Source organism: Myxine glutinosa, chromosome 2 (assembly GCF_964187855.1).
Source record: "Myxine glutinosa chromosome 2, kmMyxGlut1.1, whole genome shotgun sequence".
NCBI lineage: Eukaryota > Metazoa > Chordata > Myxini > Myxiniformes > Myxinidae > Myxine > Myxine glutinosa.
The window spans coordinates 139,572,874-139,593,340 of NC_136262.1; the positions used below are offsets into that span (position 1 = coordinate 139,572,874).

General features: G+C 44.3%; 1 protein-coding gene across 2 annotated transcripts in view; it reads left to right on the forward strand.

Moving 5' to 3' along the window:
* Positions 1 to 20,467, forward strand: part of TRPM7 (transient receptor potential cation channel subfamily M member 7) — a 250,871-nt gene that overhangs the window by 222,127 nt on the left and 8,277 nt on the right. For both annotated transcript variants that reach the window (XM_078771748.1, XM_078771749.1), the window contains 5 exons: positions 1,478 to 1,522; positions 1,616 to 1,681; positions 2,838 to 3,124; positions 10,481 to 10,563; positions 18,913 to 19,118. In XM_078771748.1, the coding sequence (XP_078627874.1) occupies positions 1,478 to 1,522; positions 1,616 to 1,681; positions 2,838 to 3,124; positions 10,481 to 10,563; positions 18,913 to 19,118 (687 nt within the window). The remainder of the gene's footprint in view (positions 1 to 1,477; positions 1,523 to 1,615; positions 1,682 to 2,837; positions 3,125 to 10,480; positions 10,564 to 18,912; positions 19,119 to 20,467) is intronic.

The following is a 20,467-nucleotide window of genomic DNA, read 5'->3' on the forward strand; positions in this document are numbered from 1 at the left end:
ATAGAGAACTGGCTCGAAACTGATGAGCCGCAAATTGAAATTGATCACATGAACAGAGAAGTGGATCCAAACTGAATAGCCCCAAATTGAGATTGATCACGTGAACAGAGAAGTGGATCCACGCTGATGAGCCCCAAATTGAGATTGATCACATGAACAGAGAACTGGCTCCAAACTGATTAGCCCTAAATTGAAATTTATCACATCAACAGAGAATATTATGATACATGTGTGTATATTATATATATATATATATATATATATATATATATATGTATATATATATATATATATATATATATATATATATATATTGTCACAGTACTAGCCTTGATGTGAAGGTGCTCGAACCCGATCTCGCTGGAGATAAACTCCACAGAATGGTCTTGAGCTTGAGGCATATTGGCACCACGGGGGTTAACATTACTATTTGACTTTTGTGCCAAAAATGTCACGTGCTTATTCTCCCCAAAATAATTCACCGAGCTGGAGTTTCGTGCGTAACCCAAATAGCCACAGATTATAATAAAGGACAATACATGTTTGATTAATTTGCACACAGGGTGGAGACACGACAAAGGAAATTACAGAAATCTCGCCAGGTCAGTGATGGTTGGAATCTAAAGAGATACAGCTGATGCTCACTTAACGTCGTCTTAACAACACCCACTGTTACAGGAGTGGAGGAGACAATGTTCTCTGATATTACTTCCTCTGCTCTCAGTCCTACAACCCTTCCTACTCGAGGCTGCACACGTTCTTCCATTAACCCACTCCTGGTTAACTTCCCAAATCCAGACTGACTGCACACCTCACCTCCTTTATTTCTCGCATCTCTCGTCTATGAAACCGCCTTCCAGAGGCTGTTCCATCTCGCTCTTCCCCTCTTGGGCTTACAGCCGTGCACCATCTCTTGTCATCCCAAATTCTGACCCGTGATCTTTATTACCCCCATTAACCTTTCCTACCCCAACCATGTTACTTGCTACTTTTGGTATTTCCTCCTCTCCTCCCTTTCCTCTTTTCCTGTACGTTAATTCCCTTGATGCTTGTCCCATTTGTATGGGCTCCGGCACGTGATGTCTTCCTGCTCGTTTCTGGTGCCACTTGCTCTGTTTGCCGCGACACTAGATCAATCAGGGTCAATCGAGAGGTAGCTTCCGGGATGTGGAGTATCGGACGTCGCACACAAGGCCTTGCCCCCAGCCCCGAAGCATGCTTATTAGGTGTGCAGATGGGGTCGGGGGAGGGGAGGGGTGGAGGAACATGTAATTGATGAAAATACAGAGGGTTGGCCTATACTAGACTCTCTATCCTCGCAGCACTAATTGGGATAATTACAGGACGACTTTTCTAAACCAATTATAAAGAACTGATTCATTAACTCCTTTACCCCCTAAGGCATTTTCCTCACAATATATGGCCTTTGTTCTCTGATCCACCGTCACCTATAACAAAGTCAAATTGTCTTCCACAGGAATTGTATCTCCATACAAGAGCAGCTTGGACGGTAACTACACCGGTAAAGTATTTTCTTGTTCTGCACTTTACGTTTGAAAAGCTCTTCATCACAAAGAACAACAGAATAAGTGACACCACCTGTCCCCTTTTGCAGCCATGGAAAGGAACAACCTGATGAGACTGTCACTGACGATCCCATTTGCTCCCATCCAGTTCAGAGGTAAAGGATATTTTGGATACGCATTCCACGGGCTTGTACAAATGTCCTCGGGAGCCACTAGGCCAAGGCTCGTGGTTTCGCAGTTTGAACTTATCCGACATAACCAACCACTTGCACACCTTTCATGGAGTTACTGGAAATTGATAAAAGAATGAAATCTGTAATAAATGTCACCAACTATTAAGTGCAGGAGGATGCCATTAGGCCCATCAAGGCTGCACATTGGTTTCCAACCTGTGGTTGTTTGTCCCTACTCTGTCCTTTTAAAATCCTGAGCATCAAGGAAGCGGTGCATTCCATTTTGCATGTCTTTGGCATAACTGAGCCGAGGTTTGAATGACCGCTCTCCCAGACTCGGAGTTGATGCTCAAACCATTACTCTGTGATGCGGCGTTGCCCGACCCCTTCACCTCCCCAAGAAAAAGAACCATCTAATCATGACATCACTGTCTCGCATTTCATTGTCGGCTCCGACAATTGGCAATGTACAATGTAGAATACAAGTGTTCCGTGTGTTCTAAGGTTTTTACTGGTCCATCAGCCTCAAATAGAACATCTTACCCTTTGTCCAGCGTTTTGAAAACAGAACAAACAAATAAACAACAACAACAAAAAAATTCTATATTACTTCTTTCTCTCCTCCCGGACACGTGCTTGTTCGCTCTCTTCCTCGTCTCGACTTGTGCCCCGCCCCCTATATCTCGTTTTTCTTCCACCTCTGCTCCTGCTTTCTCAAATCCACGTTCTCACTTAGAGACTTTTCCCAGATTGTCTTTCATGGTTTTGTTTAAATATTATTTAAATATGTTTAAACCGCAGCAGTGATGCTGACACCGCCCTCCCCCCAGCCCCCCACCCAGAATTTCCATGTTTCCATGTTCCAGAACTCTATATTGGGACAAATGGCACAAAGTGATATACTTTATCAGACAACAAAGTTGCCGATTTCTGATTAATACTCAACATAACTCTGTGATATTAATGATGTTATTTATTCCAAAGGAGCAGCTTTGGATAGTTGTGTTTGTCACAAAAGTATTGATGTCCGATGGAGTCAAATGTGCAATGCATAGTGTGGGTCCCATGGCCACTTAGTAGCAAATTTTTGTGATCACAGTAAGAATCCATCAGCCTGCACTGGCATGTGTTCTGGCAGGAGATCTTGTGACGGTGTACCGACTCGAAGAGAGTTCCCCCGCTGCACTCAACAACAGCATGTCATCGTGGGCCCAGCGAGGCTCCAGCATCCGCCTTGAGTTTCTTTCGACCGAAGAAATGGGCGGCGGTTTGCGGAAGGCCACCAAAGTGATGTGCACTTGGGCCGATGAAACGAGCATTCTCCGTCAAGGCCAGGTGTATATCCTCAAGTCATTCTTGCCGGGCGTGATCAAAACCTGGCAGGCTCTCTACCAGGAAGACACGGTGCTGCATCTCTGCCTCAGGGTATGCAGTAGAATAAGCTACAATTGTGTGTTTTTTAAAGCACTGCAAGTCGATAACTTCAACGCACACAAAAATGTAACACTATTCATGACGTAATTTACTTGTAGTATCCCATGTGAGCAGTAAGGAGCTATCTCCCTACAAGGGTTCGTGGGACTCGTGTGCAGGAGGGAAATGAAAGTTGAAATTGGAAGAGAGAGGTGGGGGGGGGGGTGATAGCAAAGAGAATAGAAGAAGAATAAGAAGAAGAAGAAGAAGAAGAAGAGATCAAAACAAATATGAGCAAGGGCTGGAGCAGGTTAAAAGGCTGCCATTTGCACACGTAATAAATAACAGCGTTCGCACAGTCTTTGAAAGCAGGAAGTTGGGGTGTGAAGAGAATGACAGAGATCTGTAATCTGGTGGTGAAAGAAGGCCGCATTCCAGTGGATTGGGAACTGAGTACCCTCGTCCCCTCTATACAAGGGGAAAGGTGACCCTCTGGAGTGTGGCTCGTACCGAGCGATAAAGTTATTGGAGCATGGAATGAAAGTATTGGAAAGGGTGTTGGAGAGGAGGATAAGGAAGAAAGTGAAGATCGACGAAATGCAGTTTGGATTTATGCCAGGAAGAGGAACAACAGACGCGCTTTTCATTTCAATGTGCAGTTGCAGGAGAAGTATATGGAGAAGAGGAAGAAGTTGTTTTTTGGGTTTGTTGATCTGGAGAAAGCATTCGATAGGGTTCCACGCAAAGTATTGACATGGGCATTGAGGAAGTTAGGAGTTGAGGAATGGTTGATCAGAGTAGTGATGGCAATGTACAAAAGAGCGCGCACAGCTGTAAGGACGAAGGACGGGAACAGTGGTGAGTTTGAGGTGAAGGTGGTATTTGGGGTCCGTACTAAGTCCACTACTATTTGTAGCTGTGATGGAGGTGCTGGCTCAGAACGTAAAGGAGGGTTTACCGTGGGAGTTGTTGTATGCAGATGATCTGGTGTTGATTGCGGAAAGTATGGATGGACTGAAGGAAAAGATGAACAAGTGGAAGGAATGTATGGAGACAAAAGGTCTGAAGGTGAATATCGGAAAGACGAAGGTGATGGCAAGTGGTAAAGCATGTGGTGAGGTGGAAAGAACTGGGAAGTGGCCCTGTGCTGTGTGCAGGAAGGGTGTCGCAGTGAACTCCATTCAATGTACAATGTGTGCTGAGTGGGTTCATCAAAAATGTAGTGGTCTGAGAGGGTCATTTACCAGTGTGGCAGCTACATTCAAATGTAATGTGTGCGCAGATGGAGGAAATGTTGAGTTGGATCTTGAAGACGGCGTGAAGCTGGAAGGTGTGAAAACATTTTGCTACCTCGGAGACATGCTGAATGGAGAAGGTGGATCAGACTCGGCAACGGTTGCTCGAGTGAGATGTGCATGGAAGAAGTTTCGGGAACTGAGTGGCGTGCTGATGAGGAGGGGATTGTCGCTGAAGCTGAAGGGAAAGGTGTATGCTGCATGTGTGAGAAGTGTTATGATTTATGGGAGCGAGACATGGGTAATGAACATAGAGCAGCAACGAAGGCTGGAAAGGGTGGAAATGCGAATGGTTCGATGGATGTGCGGAGTATCGTTGAGAGAGAGGAAGACAAATGATGAATTGCGAAAGATGATGGGAATATTGCCTGCGATTGATGATGTGAAGAGGAACAGGTTGAGATGGTTTGGTCATGTGTTGAGGAAGGATGAAAGTGACTGGTTGAGAAGAGTGATGGAAATTAATGTAGAAGGAAGTCGAGGACGGGGAAGACCGAGAAAGACTTGGCTAAAGATGGTGGAAGAAGAAATGCGGGCAAGGGGGTTAAGAAGGAGAGATGCAGAAAATAGGGCAAGATGGAGAAGATTGTCATGGGGACCGCAAGGCTAACCCCCGCTCTAGCAGGGAAAATGGCCTTAAAATGCATGTTGTTGTTGTTGTTGCACAGTCTTTGAAACCCCTTGAAATTCCTGGAAATTGAAAAAACATGTTCCAATACTGGAAATTCCTCGCAAATCGAGAAAATTGCACACATATAAATATTCTGCCAGCCCCCCACGTCAGAATGGAATGGTTTATTCCACCAGAGAACTTTACCAATTTTAACCTCACCCAGGGATTTACCATTGAAGCGAACACCTAAATGGTTTCTTAGTCAGTCTGTCCAGGAAAATGAATGAGGTGGATTGGAAACTGTGAAGGTTGTTCCACTTTTCCTGGGGTTCACTTTGTTTGGGTCGTCCTGTACAAAGGGGGAACAATATTCCACCTGCGCTTCAAAAATGTTTTGTATAGGCCATGCATAGTTCTAAAGAAGCAAAGAAGGGCTTTACCTGGTTTTAGTGGCCCTATTGGAGATGTGGTCTGTCCAGGAAAAATTATGGCTTAATAGTTAGACCGAATAATTCAAGGGACTGAAATTTTCCTAAAGCTTGACTGCAAAAATAGATAGGTGTGTTTTCTGCATGGTACTTGCCAGGAGGAACTGAAGATATCAGACTTACCTGGATTAAAAGTCTTATTCCATGTATTGGACCTGTTATTTTGATGTTTTTGAGGTCTGCCATTAGGGATGCAGAAGCTCCTGCTTTGACACTGGGATGGAGAACCTTGCATGATGTTGAGTTGCCTGAAGAAGTTCAAAATATTTTTTCCATGGAAGCAAGTCATGACTGAAAACCCCGAAGAGAACTGTACACCAGACCCAGACGTTGGTGCTTGCCAGAAAAGTTAATTTGAAGGCCCGCAAGAGCTCCGTGCTGTTTGCACACATCGAGGAAGTTTGACAACCATGCATAAATACAGCCTCAAATATGACAGGCAGAGAGCTTTGCAAAAATAGCTTATTAGTGGATCAGTGGATCTTCCTTTTTGGTATGCAGCACAAGGCTGTGGGGTAGCATCATTGGCTGAGAGCATTGGCATGAAACACCGGGATGTCGTGAAGTTTCTAGCTGGGTTAGGGTTCATTTTATACCATAACCCTAACCCTAACAGCTCGGGATTCAAACACAGGCTAGACGGATTAGAGGTGAGTGTGCCTACATCTGGGCCATACCGCCAGCCCGATCAGTCGATTAAATCCAACAAGATGTTGATTGAGGTATGTTAACTTCCCTGGTAAGTCAGGAAAATCTGATGTTTCCGGTATTATCCCTTCCTCGGAGCAAAATGAGTGATAATCGGCAATGTGAACATTGGAGAAAAGAATGATGATCAGCAACAGTTCCTTTGCTCAGTCGAAGCGAACATATCTGTATTTGCACCCTTTTATAGATGAAGGTGATGTTTTCTACCTTCAAAGCAGATGATAGGTGGTCCTCAATGAAGGACTTGTCTATTTTGGCTCAAACAAAAAAAACGACAAAAGAAATGCTGGTCCAGCAATTATGCTTTGAAACGTGAGTGCTGGTTCTATCAGGGACTGGAGGTGAGGATATTTCAAAGTCAACATGAGACGTCTTCACCTTTTCAGGTAGAAACTAGAAAGAGCAATCAGAGATTGCAGACCCTCACCGGGACGTGTTTTCAATGGTTTTTAAGGTTTTTGTGTTAAAACAAAAATTGGCGGCCGAACCATGTGACCGATGACGTCATCATTATCATTTTTCCTCCACCCATTTATCCCTAGATGATGCTCAAGAACTTTCATCTTGATCGGATGAAGTTTTGTACTTGTCGAATTATGACGTCATAATGGGGGCACCTGTGACGTCATCATTAAAAAAAAAAACCACCTTTAGAGGCCATTCATTAACATTAACGACATTAATGAAAAACCACCTTTAGAGGTTAATTAACGATTAACGACGATTAATGATGTGACGTCATCATTAACATATGTTATTCCACATGGAGAGTTCTTTACAATGAGCCGTCTCAATTTTTTCTATGCAGCACTTTCAGAGATATAGAGGTGCAAATTTTTCCGGTTTTTCCAAGATGGTGGGCGAATCACGTGACCGATGACATCATCATTATTTTAATTTTTTTTCTCCACCAATTTATCCCCAGATGACGCTCAAGAAATTTAATCTTGCTCGGATGAAGTTTTGTACTAGTCGAACTATGACGTCATAATTGAGGTACATATGACATCATCATTAACATATTTTATTCCACATGGAGAGTTCTTTACAATGAGCCTTGTCTCAATTTTTTCTATGCAGCGCTTTCGGAGATATAGAGGTGCAAAGTTTTTCGGTTTTTCCAAGATTGTGCCCAAACCACGTGACCTATGACGTCATAATTATCATGACACAAAAATTATTCAGGTTGATTTGCACCTATGGTGAAAATTTCCTGTTAATCGGACTAACGGTTGCAGAGAAAATCATATTTATTATTTGTGGACAAACAGACAGACAAATGGACTCAAATACAATACCCTCTCCTCTGGTGAGGGTAACAAGTGGCATGGGGTTGGGGTGGGGGGCCGGGGGGTGTACAGGGATGGGTTTGGAGACAGACTTTTTGAAAGCCAATGAATGAATGATCGTTTTAAGGCCATTTTCCCGCTAGAGCGGGGGTTAGCCTTGCGGGCCCCATGACAATCATGGTTCCCTGTTTGAGGCAATGTTTTTATGGCCGGATGCCCTTCCTGACGCCAACCCTTGGTCACGCTCTTACGATGCGCAGGGATACGGTGTACCTATTCCAAATCGGGGTACACACTGTGATCATTCATCCCAGCAAGCTGGTACTCAATTTGCCGACCTCGGAAGGATGACAGGCTGAGTCAACCCCCCTGGCGTTAATTCAGCGACCGACCAGGATTCGAACCCAGGATCCCAAGCCGGCACCCTAACCGCTAAGCCAACACCAGGCTTTTTGAAAGCCAGTACCGAGTTAAAATATTCTACCTTCTCACATGCCAAGTCTATTGTGGAACCACACCTGCAGAGTGAGCAGAGAACACGAGAGACTCAATTCACGAGGGACTATCTTGTCTTCAAAGAGGGGAACAGGTAAGGGAGTTCAGCGTTGAGACAAACCTGATATTGTAGTCTGCCTTGCTTCGGAGATGACTAGTTCAAGGATCAAGGATTCCTGCAGGTAACTTTCTCTTCCTCGTCGAGAAGGCTGGCTATTTGGAAGCATCTGCCTTGCTTCAAATGCTGTATGCCAAGGCTGATAATAAGGGGCAGGATCGTTTTTGGTGAGATTGAATGAAGCTGTCCATCAAAGAGGGCAAGCATTTGTGCAGGTGGTCCTTTCCTCCTGACAAGGTGGAAAAGTTTCTGTCAACCCTCGACTCTGATTCTGCAACTGGTCCTGACGGCATCAGCCCACGGGTCCTAAAATCATGTGCTTCCGCTCTTTCACTCCCTCTTTCTGTTCTCTTCACCCTCTCTTTTGCTCAAGGTCATCTGCCATCTGCTTGGAAATCAGCCAACATCACCGCTTTGCACAAAAAAGGTGCAAAAACAGATCCCAGCAACTACAGACCAATCAGCCTTCTCCCAATTATCAGCAAAGTCATGGAATCCATCATTGCTTCAGATATGAAATCTTCCCTCTTCTCCAATGGCTTGATCTCTGATCATCAATTTGGTTTCAGACCTGGTCACTCTACTCTGGACATGCTGCTTCTGCTTTCTCAACAATGGATGGAGGTCCTCAATGCCAAACAGGAAATTAGAGCCGTCTCCCTTGACATTTCACGTGCCTTCGATACGGTCTGGCACCCTGCTCTGCTCACCAAACTCTCCTCCTTTGGTATCCATGGAAATCTCCACGCATGGCTGGCGGACTTCCTCTGGTCGTAGTCAACGTGTGGCCCTGAATGGGTTTCTCTCATCTCCTCTACCTGTTCAGGCTGGAGTTCCCCAAGGTAGTGTTCTGGGCCCTGTGCTTTTTCTGGTCTTCATCAATGATCTCTCTGACTCTCTTGAAAATCCTCTCTATCTCTTTGCTGACGACTCTACTCTCTGTCGCTCCATTCCTCATCCCTCAGATCGGCAGTCTGCAGCCTCCTCACTCTCTGCAGACCTGGACAAAATCACAGACTGGGCAAACAAATGGAACATGTCTTTCAATCCTGATAAATCTCACACTCTTACGATGTCTCTCCGAAAAGACCGACTGGAAAACCCTCCCATCCACTTTCTGAATAATCCTCTCCAAGAAGTTCTGTCACTCAAGCTTTTGGGTCTCACTATTTGCCATGATCTTTCCTGGGAAAACCACATTTCAAATCTGGCCTCCAAAGCCAGTCGCCGACTGGGCATCCTCCGTCGTGCGAAGTCCTTCCTTGGCACACCTGAGCTCCTCACCACATACAAGGCTTTCATCCACAGCTCTATGGAATACTGCTCTCCCCTCTGGTCTGGTGCTCCTGCCTCACACCTAGCCCGTCTTCACGCTGTTGAAACCAAATCGTTCAGAATCATTGGAATCTCCCGCGATGAAGCTAACTCCAAGGGCCTTTCACTCACTCACCGCAGGCAGGTTGGTGGTCTTTCCGTCTTCTACCGACTCCTCTCTGGCCTTGCCCCCCCAGCCCTCTCTGGGCTCTGTCCCCCAAATATTCCTACAGGTCGCACAAGATCTGCCTGCAACCCTCTTATGGTTAAACTGCCAAAATCAAGACTTTCTGCTCACCTTCACTCCTTCATTCCTCTTTTCTCCCGCCTCTGGAACAAACTCCCTCACTCTCTTCAATCCCACTCCACCCTCCAGGTCTTTAAAACAGCTGTTCACCACCATCTCTTATCCTCCCCCATCCAAAACCTTGATCTTTTCTACCCCCGCTAATTTCGGTCCCCTTGTGTTTTATACTTCTCCCACCCCCCCCCCCCCTTCCCACGCCTCCTGCCCCCCAAGCCCTCTCCCTCCCACACTTCTCCCTGCTCTCAAATGTTGTGTTTGTGTGCTTCCCCTTCTCTCCCCATCTTGTCTTCCGCTCCCTCTTTTTGTATATTTTGTTTGTCTGGTTGATTTGTTTGTGAAATAAATGTTAGCTCTTTCACGAGCCTCGATTCAGTATACAAAAAAAAAAAAAAAAAAAAAAAAAAGGTGTTCACAACAGGTATCACTTTTTCGGCTCATAGGAAATGAAAGACGAGTATTTGAGTTAAATAGCAGATCAAAGACCTTTCCAATAAACCTTCGTGAACTATTGCACTCGATGCCGCTTGCGCAATTCTCTGAGTACAGCCACAAAATTGCAACCTTAAAGAAGGTGTGCTTAGTGGAGCTGGAGAGGAGGAGCAAAAGAGGTGAGCAGAAAAGTTGATCTTTATGAAATCGAGTCAAGATTATCCATTTGTGCAGATCCAGGAATGCCAAGGAATGCTTAATGAAATGATGATTAATTCTTTGTTTGTAAACTAATAATGTGCATTTTCACAGGAGATCCAGCAGCAGAGGGCGGCTCAAAAACTCCTTTATACATTTAACCTCCTGAAGCCTGCATCAGTCCCATACAACCCACGGTGAGTTGTCGATGAGCTGGAATCAAAAAGGCTGCAGTTATATATAACATCATACCTATTGAGTGTTGAAAGCCACACCTCGAGTTATTGGATTAATCATAACTATTAAGGGTAGGCTTGGGAACTTGGTATAATTACTGAAATAATGTTGTTACCTCCACCACCAAAGGTGGATGGAGGTTATGTTGTCACCCCTGTCTGTTTGTCTGTACGTTTGTTTGTTTGTGAACAAGATATCTCAATAAGTTGTGGATGGGTTCGGACGAAATTTGGCACATATGTAGTGTATGCGACAAGGACGAAATGATTCGATTTTGGTGAAGATCCGGATTCGGATCCGGCTACTAGAATTTCTTAAGTGATTCTTCACCATTGGGAGATTGGGCCAAAAACGATACATAGCAGGATATCTCAAAAAGTTGTGGACGGATTTGGACGAAACTTGGTGGAGAGGTTGTGTGTGTGACGAGGAAGAATCGATTCAATTTTGGTGAAGATCCAGATTCGAATCCAGCTACATTAATTTTTTAAGTGATTCTTCACCATGGCCAACTAGGCGGAGATCTGCTGTCTATTGAGTGGCGTTCTAGTTACTCCCGCCAGGGAGTAATGCATTCGATCGTGTCTGTGTGTGTGCGTGCGTGTGTTCGTGTGTTTGCGAACAAGATATCTGGAAAAGTTCTGAACGGATTTGGATGAAAGTTGGTGGGATGATTGCCCTTGGGATAAGGAAGAATTGATTAGTTTTTGGTGAAGCTCAGGATATTATTCCAGATCCAGGAATTTTTGGGGGGAATATTTTGGGGATTTTTTTTTCTGTTTTCCTTTAAAAACCATTTTCTCTGCAATAATTGGACCGATTGAGAGCAAATTTTTACCATAGGAGGGACTCGGTCTGCATAATATTTTAATGGTAATTATGATGTCACAGGTCACGTGGTTCGGCCGCCATATTGTTTTGAGTGAAAAACACTAAAATCCAATTTTCTCCAAAACGCCTGAACAGATCGAGGCCAAACTTTGCAGGCAGAATCGCATACCCATGACGAACAAAAAAGTCAGCGAGCATGACATCATGCATCACATGGTTTCAGAGTTATGACGTTTTTAAGCACAAACATTTAAAACTTAACTCCTCCCTCATTTGTGATCCAATCGAGGGAAAACTTCACAAATCTGTTCAGCATATCAGTCAACTAAAATGTCCTTTTGGAATTTGCGATAGGTCATCTGGTTTGGCAGATATCGTTAATTTAACGCAAATAATAAAAACATTTATATCTCTTGAACCACTTCATTGATCGACGTGAAACTTCATACTGTAGTAGAAGTCATGAAGAGTAACAAGTGTGCAAAATTTGAAGATGACTGGATGTATGGTCTCGAAGCTGGAAGTTATTGCCTGAAGAAGAAGAGTCTTCGACTGTGGACGATTAATTATTTATTTATCACATGTACAGACTTGCAGCCTGCAGGCATCGTTTGACACAATGTCCCGGGTTAATTTGAACCTCAAATAAAATTATAATTCCAGATTTGTCAATGGCTGAGGTATATTAACAAACGAATAAAACAGATTTGGCAAAATTCGAACTTTTTTTTAAAAAGATCGCACATTCACCCAGGGTTGTGAGAGGCTGAAGAAGAAGAAATCTCGCATGCGCTTCCCAGACCAAAAAATAATTCTGGCTCTGCGATTTTCAGGTTTATTAACGCACAGGTTGTAAACCTGGTGCGTTATAGCGTTTGCCTGGGAATTTCGGGCGCTCAAAAGTGAAGCTAGTTTCTGTCACCCATTTCTGTCGCTCATTTCTGTCGCTCATTTCTGTCGCTCAGATGTGTAAACATGACGTCATCAAATCTATATTTATAGGATAGGTTATCTATATTATAATAGCCGTAGATGATTCTGTCTGTCTGTCTGTCTATCTGTTGGGTGTCTGTCCGGGGTGTGGCTTACTCGGTTTGCAGAGTAGCTCCACCCATAGCTCCACCCATTCTGGGAGTGGCTATAAACAAATATCCACCATTTTATTAACTCGCATAGCTTTGAGTCCTGTTTTGTAGGCCCGTGGTGTCTTGCTCTCCCCCAGTTTTATTTCAAATCAAATTCGATAAATCATTTCATTTTTCACAGTCGCTAACATAGTTTTAGACTCGGTTGAAAAAAAACGGGAAGAAAATCCGATGAAAGTTGCCGTTTATAGAACGAAATGAATTCTCAAAGGCCTGTAACTTCAAGGCCATTGAGTCTCTCTCACGCCTTTATCTCCAATCTAACTCACCATATGATTTCATTTTTATCGATGGTTTTACTTTTAGACTCGGTGTCAGCAATAATTGAGAACAATCCACACACGCGGGAAAATGCAGAGATATATTTTTTAAAATCGCGTCATGGTGTATCATACACCGCCCAACATGACACCGCCGGCAATGTGTCGATATATATTAAAAATTCGCTTTTGCTTTTCCGTTATGATATATTACTATTTCGTTTGATGATAGTCGTCACAAAAACGTCAACAATGATGCCGACATATATTTCTTCGTTTTTATTTCATTCAACATATTAGCCGGAAGTAAAATATGTTTCAGGAAATTACCGAGAGATATTTCTTCGTTTTTTTTATTAGTTATGTGCGCATACACTTTAAATAGGTTTATTTGAAATCTTTAATTTTCCACAAACATTCCACACACGCGGGAAAATGCAGAGATATATTTTTTAAAATCGCGTCATGGTGTATCATACACCGCCCAACATGACACCGACGGCAATGTGTCGATATCTATTTTAAATTCGATATATCATTTCATTTTTCACAGTCGCTAACATAGTTTTAGACTCGGTTGAAAAAAAACGAGAAGAAAATCCGATGAAAGTTGCCGTTTATAGAACGAAATGAATTCTCAAATGCCTGTAACTTCAAGGCCATTGAGTCTCTCTCACGCCTTTATCTCCAATATAACTCACCATATGATTTCATTTTTATCGATGGTTTTAGAGTCGGTGTCAGCAATAATTGAGAACATTCCACACACGCGGGAAAATGCAGATATATTTTTTAAAATCGCGTCATGGTGTATCATACACCGCCTAACATGACACCGACGGCAACGTGTCGATACATATTAAAAATTCGATATATCATTTCATTTTTCACAGTCGCTAACATAGTTTTCGACTCGGTTGAAAAAAAACGGGAAGGAAATCCAATGAAAGTTGCCGTTTATAGAACGAAATGAATTCTCAAACGCCTGTAACTTCAACTTCAAGGCCATTGAGTCTCTCTCACGCCTTTATCTCCAATCTAACTCACCATATGATTTCATTTTTATCGATGGTTTTGGACTCGGTGTCAGCAATAATTGAGAACATTCCACACACGCGGGAAAATGCAGAGATATATTTTTAAAAATCGCGTCATGGTGTATCATACACCGCCCAACATGACACCGACGGCAACGTGTCGATATATATTAAAAATTCGCTTTTGCTTTTCCGTTAAGATATATTACTTTTTCGTTTGATGACAGTCGTCACAAAAACGTCAACAATGATGCCGACATATATTTCCTCGTTTTTATTTAATTCAACATTATTAGCCGGAAGTAAAATATGTTTCAGGAAATTACCGAGAGATATTTCTTCGTTTTTTAAAATTAGTTATGTGCGAATACACTTTAAATAGGTTTATTTGAAATCTTTAATTTTCCACAATATAATTTACTTGCCATTTATCATTTGATGATTACGAGACAAATTCCTCTTGAGGATCGTGACAATTCATGCGCTGCGTGGAAACTTCTATTTCCAAAATGAATGAGACGATCGATGAAGAACGCAGACTTGAACAGGATGCAGCAAGAAAACGAATGAGACGGGCGAACGAGTCCATCGAAGAACGTCAATGCAAACTTGCGGGGTCACCCGTGGGAATCCCACGGGCATGGATGTGTGTGACATTTCGACATATTGAGTTAGATGCTGCACATTCATTTTTACAAAATGGTTACTGGCAAGTCATCAGATCCAGAAATGGTGTAAAAACCACCGTTTAGAGGCCATTTTTCCCCGCAAAGCGGGGGTTGGCCTTTTCGGGGACCGTGGTAGTTGTTGTTTTTTTGTCCCCTTTTTGAAGCAATGTTTTACGGCCGGATGCCCTTCCTGACGCCAACCCTTTTTGCCGCCTTCAACGACAAACAGGGAATTACCAGTGAACTGGTACTCAATTAGCCGACCTCGGAAGGATGACAGGCTGAGTCAACCCCCCTGGCATTAATTCGGCGATCGACCGAGATTCGAACCCAGGATCCTAAGCCGGCACCCTAGCCGCTAGCCCAACACCAGAAATGGTGTCATGAACACAATTTATTTACGCACAAGCACAAAAGCAAGACGGGCCGATTTCCGATTCCGACAGGCCGACGGGCGAGACGGGCCGATTTCCGATTCCGACGGGCCGATTTGGAGCAAGAAAAAGAACGAGACGGGAGAAAAAGGAGAGAAACGAGACGGGGAAAGCCGATTGGAGAGGCGAGTGAGGCGCGATTGGAGAGGAGTGTGAGGCGCGATTGGAGAGGAGTGTGAGGCACGATTGGAGAGGAGTGTGAGGCACGATTGGAGAGGAGTGTGAGGCGTGATTGGAGAGGAGTGTGAGGCACGATTGGAGAGGAGTGATTGGAGGGGAGTGTGAGGCACGATTGGAGAGGAGTGTGAGGCACGATTGGAGAGGAGTGTGAGGCGCGATTGGAGAGGAGTGTGAGGCGCGATTGGAGAGGAGTGTGAGGCGCGATTGGAGAGGCGTGTGAAGGATTGCAGAGGAGAGGAGTGTGAGGGATTGGAGAGGTGAGGGATTGGAAAGGAGAGGGATGTGAGGGTTTGGAGAGGAGAGGAGTGCTAGGTGGAGAGAGGAGAGTGTCAGGTGGAGACAGGAGAGTGTCAGGTGGAGACAGGAGAGTGTCAGGTGGAGAGGAGTGAGGGGTCACATATTATGTGAAATAACTAAATTCACACCATTTCTGGATCTGATGACTTGCCAGTAACCATTTTGTAAAAATGAATGTGCAGCATATAACTCAATATGTCGAAATGTCACACACATCCATGCCCGTGGGATTCCCACGGGTGACCCCGCTAGTAGGAGATATATATGTTATAGGATAGGAATATAGGACCCAAATGACCCAGAGGACCCAAATGACCCAGAGGACCCAAATGACCCAGAGGACCCAAATGACCCAGAGGACCCAAATGACCCAAATGACCCAGAGGACCCAAATGACCCAGAGGACCCAAATGACCCAGAGGACCCAAATGACCCAGAGGACCCAAATGACCCAAATGACCCAGAGGACCCAAATGACCCAGAGGACCCAAATGACCCAGAGGACCCAAATGACCCAAATGACCCAGAGGACCCAAATGACCCAGAGGACCCAAATGACCCAGAGGACCCAAATGACCCAGAGGACCCAAATGACCCAAATGACCCAGAGGACCCAAATGACCCAGAGGACCCAAATGACCCAGAGGACCCAGAGGACCCAAATGACCCAAATGACCCAGAGGACCCAAATGACCCAGAGGACCCAAATGACCCAGAGGACCCAAATGACCCAGAGGACCCAAATGACCCAAATGACCCAGAGGACCCAAATGACCCAGAGGACCCAAATGACCCAGAGGACCCAAATGACCCAGAGGACCCAAATGACCCAGAGGACCCAAATGACCCAAATGACCCAGAGGACCCAAATGACCCAGAGGACCCAAATGACCCAAATGACCCAGAGGACCCAAATGACCCAGAGGACCCAAATGACCCAGAGGACCCAAATGACCCAGAGGACCCAAATGACCCAGAGGACCCAAATGACCCAGAGGACCCAAATGACCCAGAGGACCCAAATGACCCAGAGGACCCAAATGACCCAGAGGACCCAAATGACCCAGAGGACCCAAATGACCCAGAGGACCCAAATGACCCAGAGGACCCAGAGGACCCAAATGACCCAGAGGACCCAAATGACCCAGAGGACCCAAATGACCCAGAGGACCCAGAGGACCCAAATGACCCAGAGGACCCAAATGACCCAGAGGACCCAAATGACCCAGAGGACCCAAATGACCCAAATGACCCAGAGGACCCAAATGACCCAGAGGACCCAAATGACCCAGAGGACCCAAATGACCCAGAGGACCCAAATGACCCAGAGGACCCAAATGACCCAGAGGACCCAAATGACCCAGAGGACCCAAATGACCCAGAGGACCCAAATGACCCAGAGGACCCAAATGACCCAGAGGACCCAAATGACCCAGAGGACCCAGAGGACCCAAATGACCCAGAGGACCCAAATGACCCAAATGACCCAGAGGACCCAAATGACCCAGAGGACCCAGAGGACCCAGAGGACCCAAATGACCCAGAGGACCCAAATGACCCAGAGGACCCAAATGACCCAGAGGACCCAAATGACCCAGAGGACCCAAATGACCCAGAGGACCCAAATGACCCAGAGGACCCAAATGACCCAGAGGACCCAAATGACCCAGAGGACCCAAATGACCCAGAGGACCCAAATGACCCAAATGACCCAGAGGACCCAAATGACCCAGAGGACCCAAATGACCCAGAGGACCCAAATGACCCAGAGGACCCAAATGACCCAGAGGACCCAAATGACCCAGAGGACCCAAATGACCCAGAGGACCCAAATGACCCAGAGGACCCAAATGACCCAGAGGACCCAAATGACCCAAATGACCCAGAGGACCCAAATGACCCAGAGGACCCAAATGACCCAGAGGACCCAAATGACCCAGAGGACCCAAATGACCCAGAGGACCCAAATGACCCAGAGGACCCAAATTCTATGTATGTTTCTATGATGATGTATGTTTTGGTGAAAGTACATAATGTGAATACTAGTAGCAATTTTACAAAAACCATGGCATAATTTCAAATCTTGACCCGAGATGATAATTATGCTACATCATAATTTCCATGTGCCAACCTGGGCGGAATCCAAGTGGATTCACTTGACTTGTTTATCTATATATTTACATATCTGGGCAGTGTCTGTTGTCACTGAACTACTCCCTGAAACTTTTATTTCCGTGGTTGTGAAGTGTTTTTAATAACGTGGTGGTGGTTTTGAATCACGTGGTGGTGGTTTTGAATCACGTGGTGGTGAGGTATTTTGAATTATGTGGTGGTGAGGTGTAAAATGACGTGGTGAGGTGTTTTTAAATCACGTGGCTGTGAGGTGTTTTTAATTTCGTGGCTGTGAGGTGTTTTGAATTTCGTGTTTCGTGGCTGTGAAGTGTTTTTAATTTCGTGTTTCGTGGCTGTGATGTGTTTTTAATTTCGTGTTTTGTGGCTGTGAGGTGTTTTTATTTATCACATGTACAGACTTGCAGGCATCGTTTCACACAATCTCCCGGGTTAATTTGAACCTCAAATAAAATTATAATTCCAGATTTGTCAATGACTGAGGTATATTAACAAACGAATAAAACAGATTTGGCAAAATTCCAACTTTTTTTTTTAAAGATCGCATATTCACCCAGGGTTGAGAGGCTGACGAAGAAGAAGAAGAAACCTCGCATGGGCTTCCCAGACCAAATAAATAATTCTGGTTCTGGCTCTGCGATTTTCAGGTTTATTCCTCCCGCCAGGGAGGAATGCATTCAATCGTGTCCATCCGTGTGTGTGTGTTCGTATGTTCGTGTGTTTGTGAACAAGATATCTGGAAAAGTTCTGAACGGATTTGGATGAACGTTGGTGGGATGATTGCCCTTGGGATAAGGAAGAATTGATTAGTTTTTGGTGAAGCTCAGGATATTATTCCGGATCCAGGAATTTTTTGGGGAATTTTTTGTTTTTGTTTTACTGCATTAAAGCTTTTATTCTTATTCTTAAATGATGTTTTTCTCCTCCAATTCCGAGATATATCAAAATAAATTCTCTGACAGTTAGGGCCTACTTTCTTTTTCATTTATTGTTTTGGGGAGAGGGGATGTTAAACAAAACGTATTATTCCAACTTTTGACCCACGGTGGGAGTATGCGCTCTACTGAGTGCCGTTCTAGTTTCACTTGTGTTGTGCAGTTATTTTGTTGATTTATTTATATTTTTAAATATGAACTATATATTGCATATACATTTTTAATGTCGTCTCCCAATGCATGTTATTACGTACATAGGTATTCTCCATTTCAATTTTTTTTATTGTCAGACCAATGAAATCTTTTTTGGGAAGAAGTTGAAATATTCTTCGTTTTTTATTTATTTATCATGCCTTGTCGATTGATCGCTTTCATTTGATCATTGCTCTCAGGTTCTTGGAGGTGCTGCTGGTGTTTTCACATGGTGTTGGGCAGTGGTTTACCATCGAGGAGTTTGTTAGTGGTGACTTCTGCAAGTACAACAATAATACCGGTGAGGAAGTGAGCCCTGAAAACCCTCTGGAAGAGAGTCTGCTTGCCTTCTCTCACTGGACTTACGAGTACACCAATGGGGAGATCTTGGTCCTCGATTTACAAGGTAGGTGTTTTCATTCTCTCCTGTGTTTAATGCATGGAATAACGCTCATTGATGAGCAGAAATGTTGAATGGCTCTTTGGTCTACATAGAGACAAAATAAAGGGTTAGTGAAAATCATGTCGCAAAGAAAATCACAAACCAACCTATCGACCAAATTTTGTCCCAATCCGTCCACAATTTTTTTGATATCCTGTTCACAGACAGACAAACAAACAAAAAGACAGACTAGGGTTAAAACACAACCGCAGTGCACCTTTGGTAATATGTATTCGAGTAATACATGTTGAGAAGATCGTATGTTGAGGTCATATGTATGCAAGCTAATAACGGAAACTGTGTAGTGTAGTGTATTCCCTTGGTACGTTTCTCTCCTACCTTTAATCCTCCCTGTCTTGGTATGATCCATCTGTTGCATTTTTTGGGTAATCTCCTCTCGAGTCTCGAAGAGATGAACTTATAAAATGGGTCGTGATGTTCAGATGTCTATCCGTCTGCTCATCCATCCGTTAACTTTTTGCGATTTCTGCTACTGCTCCCTTATCCCCCAGCTCATTGTTTTGAAACTTGAATATGAATACAAGACAGTAGACCACACAATCGCTCGGTCTTTGATTTTTCAATTTTGGATCATGGGGGGTTACGCCAGAAACTTCAGATCCCTACTGGTCCCTTATTTACCAACTGATTGCTCTGAATCCTCACACAACTCTTCTACTTGATGGCCTGCACAATTGCTCAGGCTTCTATTTTTCGATTTTGGATCATGGGGGCTCCCAGGGGCGGTTAATGCCTGAAACTTTGGATACCTACTCGTCCCTTATTTACCAACCGCTTGCTCTCTAGCTTGATACAGCCCTTCTAATCGATGGTCCGCAGGATCATTCGGTCTTAGCTTTTTCAATTTCATATCAGGGGTGCTCCCAGGAGGGTTCCCCCAAGTCAGCAGAGGTCTAAACTACAAGCTGAAGAGATGACTATCAGCCTACTTGTAGCTGATTTTTTAACTGTAATCAACTGCGTCATGAAGATTGGCATGGTATGATCCGTCTGTTGCTTTTTTAGCTCACCTGGAATGTTATTCCAGGGAGCTTATGGGATGGCGCGTAGTTGGTCCATCAGTCCGTAAACACTTGCAACTTCTTCTCCAAAACTGCTGATGGGATTGTGACCAAACTTAGCAAAGATTATATTTGGTATGCTGCAACACAAATGTGTTCACGGCATTAAAACAATCGGAATCAGAGTGGATTTGACCCCCCTCCCCCCAAATAGGAATTTGCTTTTTCCTCTGAAACAACACACACAATTCTTATGAAACTTGACCACAACCTTCGCCACCCGTGATGTAC